Below are 16,195 nucleotides of genomic sequence, written 5' to 3' on the forward strand. Positions count from 1 at the left end.
GCCCAATATTAAAATTAAGCCAGTTAATAATCCCAAATGGCCTCTAAGTATTCCAAGTGAAAGGAAGAGTCAATTGATTCTGCAAATTTCTTTAAGAAATTGCCACAGCCACCCCGATCTTCAGCAATCACCACTCTGATCAGTCAGCAGGATCAACATGGAGGCAAGACCCTTTACCAGCAAAAAGATTAGGACTCGACTGGCATTTTTTAGTAATAAAGTATTTTAAAAGTATATACATTTCTTAGATATAATACTATTGTATACTTAATGACCACAATATAGTATAAACATAATTTTTATATGAACTGGGGAACTAAAAAATTTGTGTAACTCATTTTGTTGCAATATTCTCTTCCTTGTGGTAGTCTGGAACAGAACCCACAATATTGTCAAGGTATGCTTATATTCTTAACATACTTTTGGGAGAGAAAGTATATATTTTCTTGTTCGGTTGAATGGGAAAAATATTCTGTTACTACTTTTATTATCATACTTTTCATAAACTAACTTTGTTTTGAGCTAATTTTGTCTTCTGGTTGATCATCAAAGGTAAACACTTTGGTAGGGGCTTATGAACTAGAGTGTTGCATTAGGAGTAGAGACAACAGAATACCTTGAACCTGGGATAATTACAATAGACCCATTCTGCAAGCTAAATAAGGGGAAGGTGCCCCTGGCCCCTACATAACTATTTCAATAAATCCTCCAAATTGCTAATAATAAAAGAAATGTAAACTAAAACAAATTTGAGCTTCACCTTGAATATATTTTAAAAAAGATGGAAATAATCAATATTGGAGGGAAAACAGTCATATTAATGTTCCTACTGACCTATTATTACCTATGGTTCTAGATATTCCTAATGACCAATGGTTCTAGAAAACAGAATGGAATTATGTGAGAAAAATTTGTTAAATGTTTAGATCTGTTTGATCCAATGAGCTTATATTATTATATTATCTCCAAGGAGGTCAATGATGGAAAAAAAAACTTATCATATATACCATCACATTCATGACAATACTTATTGCAAAAGCAAAAAGCTGGAAGCAAATTATTTCATTTAATGCAACAAACATTTATTAAGCTCTGACTCTGTGCTAGTTGCTAAAGTGCAAAGAAAAAGGAAATAGTTTGGGCTCTCAAAGACACTCATTTATCCAACCTGTTCAGAAAGACTGATCCTTCCAGTCAGGGTCATATTCATTCTTTGAGATCTTCAGGAGCTTGCATGAATTTTAAATCCAACAAGATGGAGTTCTTTCTAGTCAATCTCTCAATCAGGATCCTCTAACTACCATCCACCAAAAATCATATTTACCATTAGCCAGGATCTCTCTCACTGTCTTCTTTTTTTCTTTTTCTTTCTTTCTTTCCTTCTCTCCATCTCTCTTTCACCTTACCTTCCTTCCATCTTATAATCAATAGTGTATTGGTTCCAAGACAGAGCAGTAAGGGCAAGATGATGGGGGTTAAGTGACTTACCCAGGGTCAAGCAGCTAGGAAGTTTCTGAGGCCAGATCTGAAGCCAGGACCTCCATCTCTAGGCATGGCTCTCAATCCCCTGAGCCTTCTAGCTGCCCCTTCTCTTTTTCAACTGTATATTTAAGGAAAGGTACTAGAGGGAGTAGGATCTGTTTACTAAGAAGGAATTATTGTGCTAAAATAAAAATGTAAATTAATAAAAATATATCATACTTTCCATTGCTAGTCACTCCTCCCCATCATTAGCCCCACCCTGAACCCCCCCAGCCACCCATTAGCTATTTTCATCATCTCTCCTTCTGACCATATTGCTGTTACTTATTTCTTTTCATCCTCATTTCACTACTTCCATCTCAGTGCTAGGTGACCTGTGTCTATCTCCATCATTGATGAAACAGGGACTGCTCTGCCCTCCTCCCTATGGCACACAGAGCTCTAGTTTCACCAATGTGATACCAGTCCTGTATCTTGAATGACCTCCAACCCCCTCTCCCTACCACAACACAATTTTCCCATTCTAAAAACTTGATTCTACTTAGGAAAACAGGAACAAGCAAAGAGATTATGATTAAGTAATAGCATTACAGCATTTTGATAGCATCTACAACAGAAAGGGATTGAGAGCTCCTGTCAGTGGATTCACATCAGCTCTCTGAGGATGCTGTGCACCCACCAGTCTCATACCTGGAAGTGGATAAAATAAATAAATCCTTAAGATTAAAAAAAAAACCTTTAAATTACCATTTTATGCATAATACATGGGGTAGGTTAAAATAAGTTATGTAAAATTATAAAAATATGTGAAATAAAGAACACAATCTCTAATTAAATTCCAAAGAAAAAATAGCCATTTTTAAAAAGGTGGGTTTTTTGTTTTTATTTTTTGTAGTGTTTACAGCAGTTCAAAGGCCCAGAAGCCCATCATGAGAATGGAGAAAGGAAAAAACCCACATATACCATCTAGTAAGAGTTGGTGGTCATTGGATTATAAGGGGCTATTGCTGAGATTTTATTCTTTACTGTAAAATAGAGCTAATATTTGGCCTGGCTACCTCCTAACAAGATTATTATAATGATCAAATTATATAAGTGAGATTCTGTTAAAAAATTATATATTAGGGGTAGCTAGGTAGCATAGTAGATAGACTAGGGCTAGAATCTGTGAAAATCAGATTTAGCTATCTCCTGATTATAACAATGAAGATACTTAGCTCTTCCTTTATTATGAAGATAAAATTGTAATCCACAATCTATTTTTAGACTTTAATTCCCAAAAGATAACTCAGTATTTTAAGTAGATCTACCCATTTTAACTATAAAAAGAAGTTAAGTAACAACAAAAGGTGAACTAACCAAAAAAGGTGTGAACTAAAGAGTGGGCAGTCCTGGAGAGGAAAGTCTGCTGTGATTGGTAGATGTGAAATTTAGGGGAGGTGACACAAGAGAAAAAGATCTTTAAAAAGAGGACCAGAGGCCAGAAGAAGATATATTTGATTTGAGGAGATCAAAGAGCTCTCTGACTCAGAGGAGCTATGGGAAGACAGACACCCAGAGTTCTTTCCATTTAGACAGTCACCGATGGTGAGTGAAAGGCTGACTTCCTGTCTCTCTCTCATATCTTCCCTCCATTGTAAATAAAACTACCATAAATTCCATTTAGTTAGTAATTCATTTTGGGATTTAGAAATTAAATCCCTGGTGACCACCTATATAAATATTCAGAGTCCAACAACAATTAAATTAAACTTAACAAATCATAAGGATCTGGAATCAAATGTGACCCCAGATACTTCCTAGCTATGTGACCTTGGGCAAGTTACTTGACCTCAATTGTCTAGGTCTTGCCTCTCTTGTGTCTTAGAATTAATACTAGGGCAGAAAGAAGGTAAAGAGAAAGAGGGAAGGAAGGAAGGAAGGAAGGAAGGAAGGAAGGAAGGAAGGAAGGAAGGAAGGAAGGAAGGAAGGAAGGAAGGAAGGAAGGAAGGAAGGAAGGAAGGAAGGAAGGAAGGAAAGAGGGGAAGAAACTATATTTAAATATGAAATATTATTTTTATCATCATTTTTAGAAATTTTCCTCAAAATTCCATATGAACTGGAACAACATACAAGAATTGATGCAGAATGAAAGGAGAACATTGTACACAGAGAGGGATACGCTGTGGCACAATCAATTGTAATGGACTTCTCTACTAGTAGTAATGCAATGATTCAGGACAATTCTGAGGGACTTATGAGAAAGAACATTATCCACATTCAGAGGAAGAACTGTGGAAGTAGAAACACAGAAGAAAAACAACTGCTTGATCATATGGGTTGATGGGGATATGATTGAAGATATAGACTCTAAATGGATCACTCTGGTGCAATTATCAATAATATGGAAAAAGGTCTTGATCAATGTCACATGTAAAACCCAGTGGAATTGTGCATTGGCTATGGGAGGGGGGTAAGAGGAGGAGAGAGAAAGAACATGATTCATGTAACCATGGAAATTTTTTCAAAATTAATCAATAAAATTAAATTAATATTGAAAAAAAAGAAAATGTCCTCAAGAAAACAAATTATTTCATTTCCATGGGTGGGCCTCCATCTCTAGCTTAGCTAGAAAATAGTGTGTACACATCACATCCCTGTGTAGACTACAAGCTCCCTGAGAGCAGGGACAATGACTAATTCATTTCTGTATACTCAGTAACAACAAGCTGATATTGAAAATATTTGCTAAATGAGCTGTCTAACAGCATTTGATTCCACAAGTCACCCTCAAAGTATAGAATCAAACTGTCTTACCCAAAGAGACCAAGGTTTCATAATTAGTCCTCATCACATACTTATAAAGTTCCTTCTGTGACCATTCCAGTTTCTTCCATTCATTCTTTGAAAAATACACAGCCACATCATCAAATGTCACAGATACCTGGAATCACAAACATAATAACTACCACTTATATAGCATTTACATGTGCTAGGCACCATACTAAATTCCTTATAGTCATCTCATTTGATCTTCAAAACAACCCAGGTAGGTGCTATTACTACCCTCATTTTACAAATGAGGAAACAGAGTTAAACAAAGTTAAGTGACTTGCCCAGGGTCACTTGGCTAGGAAGTGTCTGAGTCCCATTTGAATTCATATCTTCCTGAAATCAAGGGCCAGTACTCTTAACTACTGTATTGCCTAGCTGCCTCTTCTTTTCATGAGATGTTTTTTAAAGACCAATCAAGACCATTCCCCTCAGAAAATGTATTACAAAGCTGTTTCCTCTCATTGTATATTTTTGGCATCTTAAAGGTGGTTTTGATTTCAGTATTCTAGGATACTACTTGGAGAGATATATCTGCTAAGATATTTGGGGATCTTTTCTCATTTGCAACAAAAACCAGAATAGTCTCTGTCTCTCTCTCTCCTTATTCTTTCCCTCTTCCTTCTCTCTTTCTCTTCCCCATTCCCTCCCTCCCTCCCTCTCACTTGGTTCTCCCCTTCCTTCCCTCCCTCCCTCTCTTCTCTCCTCTCCTCTCCCCCAACCTCTGTCTCTCTCTCTCTCTCACACACACACACAGAGTCACCAAGGCCCATTAGATGATTCTCTAAGCATTTAATAAATGTTTGTCAAAAGACTGACTCAGTCCAAGATAGTCAGGCCTCTGATCCATCTCCCTTTGCCTCTGCCACATTTTAAAATGCTCTATGAAGGTCTCTCCTTTAAAATAAAGTACTATATTTTCAAGTTACATACATTTTACATAGACTTCTCACTATTTATTTTCATGATTTGGCATTAATACTGGTGAGGGGCACAGGTGGATAAGTATTCCAGGGGAACATCTAGAAAATATCTTTTTCAAAAAAGCTTGGCTTCTTTTACCAACTGCAACCAAAATGTTGGCAACAAACACTGATAGCAAAGCAAAGTCACACTGCTCAAAATAGGACCCAGGAGGATTGACAGAAACACAGGCCCCTTCATGTGTCAGACTTGGCAGAAGAGCAGAAGAGGTATAATTATCTCAGCAGAGCCACCACATGTTGGAAGTACTAAATGATAGTTGTAATTAAAAGGGGTGGTTTCCAAAGATTCCTCTTCTTCATTTTCTTATTCTCATGAATGTGTTTGTTATAGAAAAAACATTTACTGTCTTACCTGTATGATCAATCTTAACTAATCTAGCCCTGATGAAATAAAAAATCACTAAAATGGATGATTTCTCAAGAAAAGAATTAGCTAGTTTAGAAGAAATGGAATATGCTTTCATGGGTAATATGAAACTTGTGAAATGGGGTTGAGGGAAAGGCTGATAGGCAATGCAAAACTGGCATAAAGAAAAGCAGGGTTAATTGGTAACATGTAAGCAGGCAATTGGTGCAGTGCACAAATACTCGGATTTTTCTTTATCTGTTTTTCAGTAAATGGTAAATAGTGGATTTCAGGGCTTAAGCCTCTAACACGTTTATGCCTCCTCTGCTCAGAATTTCTATTAAAATAGACTTCCTTATCCTCCAATGGGATAATATAGGGAGAGAGCCTCGGAAACTTGGAAGCACTAAATGAAGTGTTAGCTATTATTATCCTTGTACCCTGGAAGGGGGAATTTGGTCCTAGCGTGCACAATGTCTGGAGGCCACTGCAGTATGAGGGATGAGGGTTAGCCAGAAAGCCTGAAAATCACGGTTCTGCTTTATTTAAGCTTTGTCACCCAAAGCTGGGCCAAGACAGAGCTCAGCGCTTCTGGGCCTCAGTTTCACAACTGTTAACTCGAATGGCTTGGACCAGACGGAACAGGATCCGCGTCTGCTGCCGGATGGTCAAGATGCACCCAAACCCCACGACAAGGTAGCGTCCCCCCCGCCACACACACACACACACACACACACACACACACACACACACACACACACACACACACACACCACACACACACACACAACACACACACTCTTTCCCCCCACTCTCCAACGCCGTGATCTCTCTCTATTCATCTACCCGAGACTTGTAGCTTTCTCCATTTCTACCTACGCAAAGCCAGAGCCGAGGTCTCTCCGGGACCCCAGTTTCTTTCTCGCTGCGCATTTCCTGAGAAAGGTGGAGATTTCGAGGAGAGATCGCTCACCTTAACAGGAGTCGCCTTGGCCGTGGTTTTTCGTCTACTTCCCAGGTCCCGAGAACGCTGTAGCTTCTCCCCTCCACCCTCCATGACTGGGCGGAGAAATTCGGGACAGTCTGGACTCTTCTCTGCCTACGCTCCCTCCTCCCTCCTTCAGTGCGTGCTGCTGTCAGCGGGGAGAGCACGGAGTCCCGAGCCCCAGGGGCTGGTGACTGTGCCAGGTCCCCCCGTGTGTGTGTGTGTGTAGGGGGGGGCCTCAGGCCGCTGTTTTGGGCTGCTCCCGCTTTCTCGTGAATATCTTCCATCCGCTTGCGCTCCAGTTGAGTCGTCTCCTCAGCACCTGCGCTTGGGCTCAGACTTCAGTTGTCTCCCACTGCCCACAACAGCTGTTGCCGGGCCCACGCGGTGCATCTTGGGACTCCTGCTCTTTCCCCGAACTGACCTCCTGGAAGCAACCACTTGTTGGGATCTCTTGTTACAGTGCCTCCGGGTTAGAAGAGGGAAAAGGGGGGCTGTAGCTCAGGCTCAAGCAAAGAAACAGATTAGCCTCGGGGCTTGCAAGGACTACATTCTGTCCTCTCAAGTGCTTGCTGGAGGCTTTCAGCATCATCCCAACCCAACTGAAACGACTCTCTCCAAAGTTGTCAAATCTAATGGTGTTTTCTCAGTTTTCATCCTTCTCAGCCTTTTCTTCTGCATTTTTTGCTGTTGACTAGACCATCTTTTTTCTCTCTCTCTCCTCCACTTTCCCTGCTCCTGACTGCCTGTTCCTTCTCAGTGTCCTTTGCTGCTTCCTCATTCACGCCAGTGGACCGAATTCTAGGTGGTTCCCCAAGGCGTTCTCCCTCCGTCTCTCCCTCCCTCCCTCCTCTCCTCCTCCTTGTCCTCAGTTGGCATGAATCTAATTCATTTCTGTGCAGAGGATCCAAACCACCCGATTCTCTCCTTAGCATTTTAGTCACATTTTACCAATTTGCTACTGGATCCTGGGGTGTATGGGTATTCGAGGACTAGCACCTCTGATGTCACATGTCACAAGGCTTTTCTGAGGCCATTTCAGGGCTGCTTATCAACCTTTAGGGTCCAGCTAGCACTCAACTTTCACTTAAGGTTCCAAGGTTCCAAGAAGCTGTACATAGGCAGGAGCACATTTCCAATAAACCATTGCTGCAAATGGCCTAAGCCAGATTGGGTATAAACGATGAACCACAAACCTGAGGAAATCTTAGGTGGTTGTCTATCCCCAGAGTGTGAAGACTTGCCCTGGAAGAATGGGCAGATAGGAACAATTTGTTCCAACAGCCATGAAAGTGGTTGAAGCAGGTGCTGTGGAGCCGCTACTCAGATGCTGGTCAGACATTGGAGATGCCAAGGTCATTCACTGCATCCTGGGCCATTGCCAGTCATCTTGACTTTTGTTTTGCCACTGAAATTAATGACTCTGGAAGAGAGTGTGAGGCTGACAACTTTAGCCAACTTTGCCTCATTTAAACCCAATTCCTGCACAAATCAAGTCATCACCCTGTGATGCCATTGGTCCTCTCAGAAAATGAGGACAAACAATGACTGGATATTTTCAAGAGGTTATCTCCAAAACATCCTAAAGTCAAAGTATCTAAAGCTAAATTCATATTTTTCCTATTAAGTTTCTCCTCTTTCTAAACATTCCTACTTCTGTTAGAGCTACAATTATCCTTTCATTATCCCAGATTTAAATCTCAACATTATGCTGCTTTATTCTCCTTTATCCCCCAATTGCCAAATTTCTGCCTTCATATTCTTCACATCTGATCCCTTTTCTACACTCTCATTAGCTACCTTAATTCAGGCTTTATGACCTCTTACCTTGATTATTACAACACCCTCCTAATTAATCTATAGGCTTCGGGCATTCTCATTCCATTCTATGCTACACACTGTTGCCAAAGTAATTTTCCTCTGACACAGATCTAACCTTGAGATTCTCCTCCTCAACCAACTTTAGCACACCCTTATTGCCTCTGGGATAAAATATAAACACTTCTGTTTATCTTTTTTTTTTTTAACCCTTACCTTCTCTCTTAGAATGAATATTAAGTATAAGTTCTAAGGCAGAAGAGCAGAAAGGGCTAGGCAAATTAGGGTTAAGTTACTTGCCCATGGTCACAAGTTAGGAAATATCTAAGATCAAACTTGAACCCAGGACCTCCCATTCCCAAACCTGACTCTACCCACTAAGCCACTTAGCTGCTCCTCTATCCTTTAAAGCCCTATACTGTCTGGCCCCAACCTATCTTTCTAGCTTCAATTGACATTATTCCCCATCTTGATCTCTTTGATCCAGTCAAGATGATCCCCTCTCTTGTTTCCACAGATGACTATACATTTTTTACCTTTATGCTCTTTCACTGGTTGAACCACATTCCTAGAATGCATTCCCTCTACTTCATAGAGTTCCTTTCTTCCTCTAATATGTAGTTTCAGCATTATTTCTATGAAGTCTTTCCTGATCAATATAGTTCATCAAAATGACCAAATGGTTCAATTCCCCACCAGCTGCTTCCAAATGACTTTATATTTACTTATTTTGTATATATTTGTATTTATTCATTTTATTTTTATAAAAATACTTATTGATTCCCTCCATTAGAACATAAATTTCTGGAGAGAAGGGATTGCTTCATTATTCATAGTTGTATCCCCAGCCCTAGTTCTAGTGTATAGAACATTTAGTTCAGTTGTTTCAGTCGTGCCTGACTCTTAGTGACCCCTTTTGGGGTTTTCTTAGCAAAGATACTGAATTGGTTTCCCATTTTCTTCTCTGGCTCATTTTACAAATGAGGAGACTGAGGCAAACAGTATTAAGTAACTTGCCCAGGGTGACACAGCTAGTTAGTGTCTGAAGCCAGATTTGAACTCAGGAGGAGGAGTTCCTGATTCCAGACTTGAAACCTAGTTGTCCAGCCTAACACATAGTAGGTGCTTAATGAATATTTGATGACAAATTATTGAGGAGTGTGCAACAATGGGTAGTAAAGGAACTATGATTATTACTTGGCTTTAGGGGAATGCTTCCTCATACAAAGTTTTGAAGTATTCTTTGACTGGAGTTATTTGCCATTTCCTCCTCCAGTTGATCCTTTTTTTTTTGGAAAGGACCTACAGGAGCCAAGATGGTGGTGTAGTAGCAGGAGCCTTCTGAATCTCCTTTCAATTGATCATTACTAAGTATCTCAAAAGGACAAAAATCAAAATTACACGAGTAAAGGGACTCTCCCACTGGATACAGTATGAAAGGTAGGCATAGAGTGGAGATTACCATGCTTTAAGGGGGTAAAACTGCATTAATCAAAGCTCAAGCTGACCACCTGTCCCCCACACTACCTACCTACTGAGCCAGTTAGAGCAAGGGCCAGGCCAATCTCCAAATTCTTGAGGACTGGCTGAAAGCACCATAGATTTACCCCTGAGGGCTGTGTCAGGTCTTGGCAACAAGACTCGAGGCTAAAAAACATGGAGGTTGGGGAGCAATGTGGCTATTTAAGATAATATGTAAAAAAATTTGTGGGAGAAATAAAAAAAGAGGATAGTACTAAGAGAAACTCAAAAGAAGAGATAAACTAGGATAAATTAAACCACATAAAGAGGTGCATGGCAGGAGAGGGGAATACTATTATAAGAAGAGATGGAAGAGAGTGGTGACATGTGTCAGGTAACTGGAAGTTAAGTGAATTGCCCAGGGTCACACAGCTAGTAAGTATCTGAGGCCATATTTGAACTCAGATCTTCTTGACTCTGGGCCCAGTACTCTATTTGCTGAGCCACTTAACTACCATTTCCTTCCAGTTTGTTTTGCATATGAGGAAACTGAGGCAAATAGGGTTAAGTGACTTGCCCAGAATCACAGAGCTAGCAAGTACCTGAGGCTGGATTTAAACTTGTGGCTTCCTGACTCCAGAATGGTATTCTATCCACTGTGTCATTTACCTGCCATTTCCTTCTCCAGTTCATTCTATAGATGAGGAAACTGAGGCAAACAGGATCAAGTGACTTGCCCAGAATTATATAACTGGTGTCTGAGATGAGATTTGAACTCAAGACTTCCTAACTCCAGGGCAGGTGATCTATTCAGTTTGACACCTAGCTGTCCTCTAGCTATAAAATGCTGGAAAACCTTTCTAACAATATTAAAAAAAAACTTTTTGAGATGTGGAAATAATTTCAGCCACATTTCTTTTTCTTTATTTGTAATTGAGCCTTTCTGCTTTCCTAACATTGATATGGACTGGTTTACTTATGTAGAAAATGAATGTCTTTGGGGTATAGTGAATAGAATACTAGAATTAGAATTAGAAAACAAAGCAAAACACTTGACTTGGAGTCAGAGACCTTCCATTGGATCCTGGATTTGCCACTTTCTACCTGTGTGATTTTGGGCAAAGCATTAACCTCTCTTGGCCTCAGTTTCCCAAACTGTAAAATGAGACATTTGGACTAGATGATCTCTAAGGTCTATTCTAGCTCTTAGTTATAATATGAATCTTTGAATCGGTCTCTGCTTCACACTATCCAGGGCTGTCTCCTAGTTAGTGATAAGGCTGGGAATCTGCTTTAGTTCAGGAGTTTATCACTCCCACAGATACGCTCCCACTAGGGATACATCCCACTATGTAAAAGTATTGTAACTAAAATTTCTAAATAAAAAAATCAACATGGGGTCCTGAGTTGTAAGTTTATTTCTATGGAAAAAAATCTTACAAAAATACAAATTTACATTTAATTATGTGAAGCATAAAGCTTCTGTTTTGAAAAGAATCTCTCAACACAGTTCTCTCCCCAAGGCTATCTTCCCTGCACTAACTACACACATGCTCTCCTTCTTTTAAGGCCTTGACCCCTTAGTGAACCAGTTCAACTCCCTCCCTCCTTCATTCTTGCCTCACATGAATGGACACAGAAATGAGTCACAGAATCATGGAACTAGAATGAATCTTGGAAGGCTGTCTAACCCAACATGCTACCCAGGATAATTCAGCAACATTAGGGGTTATCCAGTCCACTTAAATGCTTCCAGTGATTGGGAAACCACTAGCTCGAAGAAATGTTGCCTCTTCTACTTTTGAACAGCCGTGACGTAGATAGTTCTTACTTAAGTAACTTGCCTTTGGGGAAGAGACAATTTGTAGGAAGAGATGACCTTGATTCCTAGGCTTTTCCTGCTTAGTATTTGGGAGGGGGAAATGATTTATGAGAGCTGGGCAAACAAAAGGAGACCAAAGGAGAGTTGAGTGTGGAGGAAGGGGCAGTATGCCAAAAGGTAAGCCAAGATGGCCCATGGGAAGAAATGGACTGATCATATGTGATATGTGACATAGTGGGATCTGCTTCTGAGTGATAAAAGCCTGGGAACCTCTTTTCCTTCCAAGCAAAGGCACTTAGCTCTCTTACAGTTGGCAGAGTGATCTAGCTTTTCTGTCCTCTCTCTGTTGCATGCAATGGAGAGCTCAATGACCTAATCTTGTTTGTCAGCAGATATGTTTAGCTGTATTGGCACAGTGTATAGAAGGCTGCACCTGGAGTTAGGAATGCTCCTCTTCCTGAGGTCAAATCTGGCCTGAGCCACTTACTAGCTATGTGGCCCTGGCTAATCAATTATGCTGTTTACCTCAGTCTCCTCATCTGTAAAATGAGCTGAGAAGGAAATGGCAAACCACTCCAGTATCTTTGCCAAGAAAAACCAAATGGGGTTACAAAGAGTTGAGCACTATTGAACAACAACAATATGAGTATTATTTTAGGTTTACAAATGGAGGGGAGGTATGGGGCGTCACGGAAGGGAATAACAGAATTCCTTAATCTATAGAGATTAAATTAAATGCTTGCCCTTGAGAGTTAATATCACTTGTTACAGCCAAGTAGAAGAGAAATATAACCCTGCTACAAGCCTGGCATATAATTCAGGATTCAACTCCTACTAGAAACAAATCATGGGCCAACGAGAGCTGGCATCAAAGTGTGGGCAAGGATGATTTCTTTTTCAAACCGCCTGCAGCTGTTCTTGGCTACTGGGGTTTGAAAGGAAAGCCTCTCTTCTCAGAGGGCCCAGGGAATAGAAAGGGTCAAGCCTCTCCTAGCATGCTGGCAGCAAAGCTTGCCTTGCTCATGAGTGCCTCCTGCTGCCCACCTATGGTCTCCCTATCATGCCCATCATTCATCCTGTTCTATCTCGTATACTCTCTCTTGAGCTATACATAGAACAAGCCAAATCTGCCATGAGTCATGGAAATGATCCTTGCTCTTCCACCCCACAGCCCCATCACACCCCCATTGTCCCTTAATATTACCCGCTGAAATCTCAGCCATCTTTCAAGGACCAGGTCCAATTCTATACCAATGTCCTGTAAAAATTAATATTACAACTAAGAGGAAGTGCTGAACACCACAGTCAAGGGGAGGAATTGAGACTTAAGACCATGACTGAATCAATACTAGAGCAAGGGACAGCCCCCAAATACTTGCTGTTGAGCTGTGTGGCATTCACATTATAAGAGTCAATCCATCAACTGATCAGTTATGACTTAAGCTTTTAGTATCTAGGTACTGAGGAGACAAATACAAAATACTCACCCACTGGCAAGTTACCTGCCCTACCTCCAGAACCTTCAGTTTGAGGATGGGACTATACCAGTCATGTTTCATTGTTCTGCTTCTACTTCTCTGGACTTTTGCCAGCATAACTCAGCTGCCTTTTCACCTTGTTAGTTCTCTCTTTCCCTGGATTATGCTCACCCTGGAACATTCATCTGTTCCTTTAGCCCCCAGAACATCTATTTTTAAAATAATATTTTTTAAAACCCTTGCTTTCTGCCTTAGAATTGAGAATGGGTATTGGTTCCAAGGTAGAAGAGGAGCAAGAGCTAGGCAATGGGGATTAAGTTACCTGCCCAGGGTTACTCAGCTAGAAAATATCTGAGATCAGATCTGAATCCAGGCCTGGTTCATCCCCTGAACCACCTAACTGCTCCCCAGATCATATATGTTTTTGAGAAAGGGCCCAGGCTTATGAGTAAGAATGCTATCCACATCAAGAGAAAGAACTGTGGGAGTAGAAACACAGAAGAAAAACAAAGGACTTATTTGTTTATATGGAAATATGATTAAGGGTTTTGGTTTTAAAAGATAGCTCTATTGCAAAAATAAATAATATGGAAATAGGTATAAGTGATAATATTTGTATAAACCAGTAGAAGTGCTAATTGGATCCAGGACGGGGTAGGAAAGTGGGGAGGGAAAGAAAATGAATCATGTAAACATGGAAAAATATATTTTTTAAATATTTTAAAAATAGAGAAAGGCCCAGACCAATCACTTTCATGCTTCTTCTAGCTCCCTGGAATTAGCTACTATGTTCCAATGAAGGTGCCTTCCTCTCTACCTTTTCAACACTTTTTCCAGTGTCATCTTCCCCCATTAGAATATAAGCTTCTTGAAGGCAGGAATTGTCTTTCTTTTTGCTCATATTTATATTCTAGGTGCTTAGGACAATGTCTGGCACATATCAAAAAATGCTTCTTGACTTTATTTACAGGAAGTTTACATTCTAAGTGAAGAGCTGGCATGTTTTCTACCAGTATTTATAAAGTTTCTGCTATGCAGCCATGAGGATAAGTAATTGTCCCTCGCTATATCACAGTTCACTTATCATGGCTTCATTATATCACGTGTTTAAACAAAAAATCTAATTCTTATTCATGGAGTTTTTGCTATATCATGGGATTTTGCAGATGAATAACATACTGTACACAATGGAAATGCAACATGCCACTACTGCTTGTACAAGTTTGCCAACATGATATTGTGCACTATTGGCTGATGGAATGAAAGGTGACCAACCACAACACTGTATTCTGGATCCTGGGTACTGATTGGCTCAGTAACTGTAGCATTGGTCTGTTTGCTCTCCCACTATTTAGTGGATTTTCACCTATGGCTAGAACAAAACTCCCCTGAAAGGTGAAGGATCACTGTAAAGACAGAAATGGAGTATTACTTCCTCTCAAGGAACTTTTGTATTCTATAATAGTTGTTGATGGCTATTAATTTTATAACTTAAAACATTTCAAAAAATGGAGTACAAAGCAAAGACTAGAAGCAAAGATGGAATAAGCATCTAAAAGAAAAATCCTCATTGGGAACAGGAAATTAGAAAAGAACATAAAGTCATGAGATTGAGAAAGACTATAGAAAGAGCTAGAGAAGAATTGAGATTAAAACTCATCATCTCATCTCCACAATATTTTCCTCTCATCTCATTCATTCTATCAGTAATAGCTTCATTTCCCTGGTCATTCAGGTTCTTTATCTTGGAGCCAGCCTTTTCATTCTCTTTATGACAATATCCTCTGACAATATCCAATCAGTCACTTCTAATTCTCCAGGAGAAAGTATTTCTCATTCCCTCTACCTGTATAAGCAACAGAGTGGTTTTTCAGCTTGGTGGACTTAAAGGTTGATAGCTATATCAGGAAGAAATTACTGAGTGTTGTGTTTTTTTTTTTAACTGAAGAGTTTTTTGATGAAGTTGAGTCATGGAACTAACCAAGGACAGGTGTCAATATCTTAAAGTTATGAAAATGACAGCAAGAACATAGAGTTTGAATAACTGGAAAGATTGAGTATTAGAGGAAATATCATAGAATCTTTTTATTCAAACATAGAGTTTGCCTCTGGATATTTAACTCAAAGAATCCTACAAAGTCTTTGAGGAAATTATTTCCTAAATTATTGTTTATGTTTAAATTAAGTAGATGTAATGTAGTTATTAAGAACACTTAGTTGTTTTCATTGATATTCAAAGTTATGTTTTAATAGTATATTCAATATAAATGATCTTTTTCTTATCACCTTTAAGTGCATAATCACTAAACAAGTTTTGAAAGGTTTTAAATTATAAAATAGCCATCAATGACTTTGATAGGGTGTAAGTTCCTTGAGGTCAAGGAATCTTTCAAGGAGGATATTGAACCAAATATCGAATTTAAAAATAAAATAAGTCAAGGTCAAGAATGCAGTTGTGAAGGAGGAGAGAGGGGGTATCCTGGGGAATAATTTCTTCTATGAATAAGTGTTTCTAGGAACAGCTGTTCAGAGAGGACTAGCACCTCTGGTATGAAGTCTTGCTGAGTCATTTTCAGAGCTGCTCATTTATCTTGGGTGTCCATCTTCACCCAATTCTCACTTGTCCAAGAAGTTGTAGCATGCACAGGAGCCATACTCTGTATACCATCACTCTCCCAGCAGATGGGCTAAAAGAGGCTGAGAATAACTAATAGTGGTGTGTTAGGGGGATGTCTACAGCAAGCACATGAAGACTTATCTCAGTAGAATGGGCAGATGAGAACAATTTGTTTCAATAGTCATGAAAGCTGCTGTTGCAGGTGCTGTCCAGTGCTTAGAGGTTGGTTAGACATGGGAGATATCAAAGGGCATCCACTGTATCCTGGACCATCACCTGCCATGGTGGCTTTTGTCTTGCTACTGGACTCTGGAAGAGAGATGAAACTGGTGATTTTGTGCAATTCAGCCTCAATAAAATCCAATTCATTTGAAAGTCAAGACATCCTT

General features: G+C 39.8%; 1 protein-coding gene across 1 annotated transcript in view; it reads right to left on the minus strand.

The window, feature by feature from the left end:
• LOC103101465 (zinc finger protein 425) overlaps positions 1-7,415 on the minus strand; it is a 31,216-nt gene extending 23,801 nt beyond the window's left edge. Inside the window, exons 1-2 of the mRNA XM_007504531.3 lie at positions 6,599-7,415; positions 4,279-4,405 (exon numbers count right to left, since the gene is read on the minus strand). Of these exons, the coding sequence (XP_007504593.1) occupies positions 4,279-4,405; positions 6,599-6,682 (211 nt within the window). The 5' untranslated portion in view covers positions 6,683-7,415. The remainder of the gene's footprint in view (positions 1-4,278; positions 4,406-6,598) is intronic.
• Between the last annotated feature and the right edge of the window lie 8,780 nt (positions 7,416-16,195).

The sequence above is a fragment of the Monodelphis domestica genome, chromosome 5 (assembly GCF_027887165.1).
Source record: "Monodelphis domestica isolate mMonDom1 chromosome 5, mMonDom1.pri, whole genome shotgun sequence".
Taxonomy (NCBI): Eukaryota; Metazoa; Chordata; class Mammalia; order Didelphimorphia; family Didelphidae; genus Monodelphis; species Monodelphis domestica.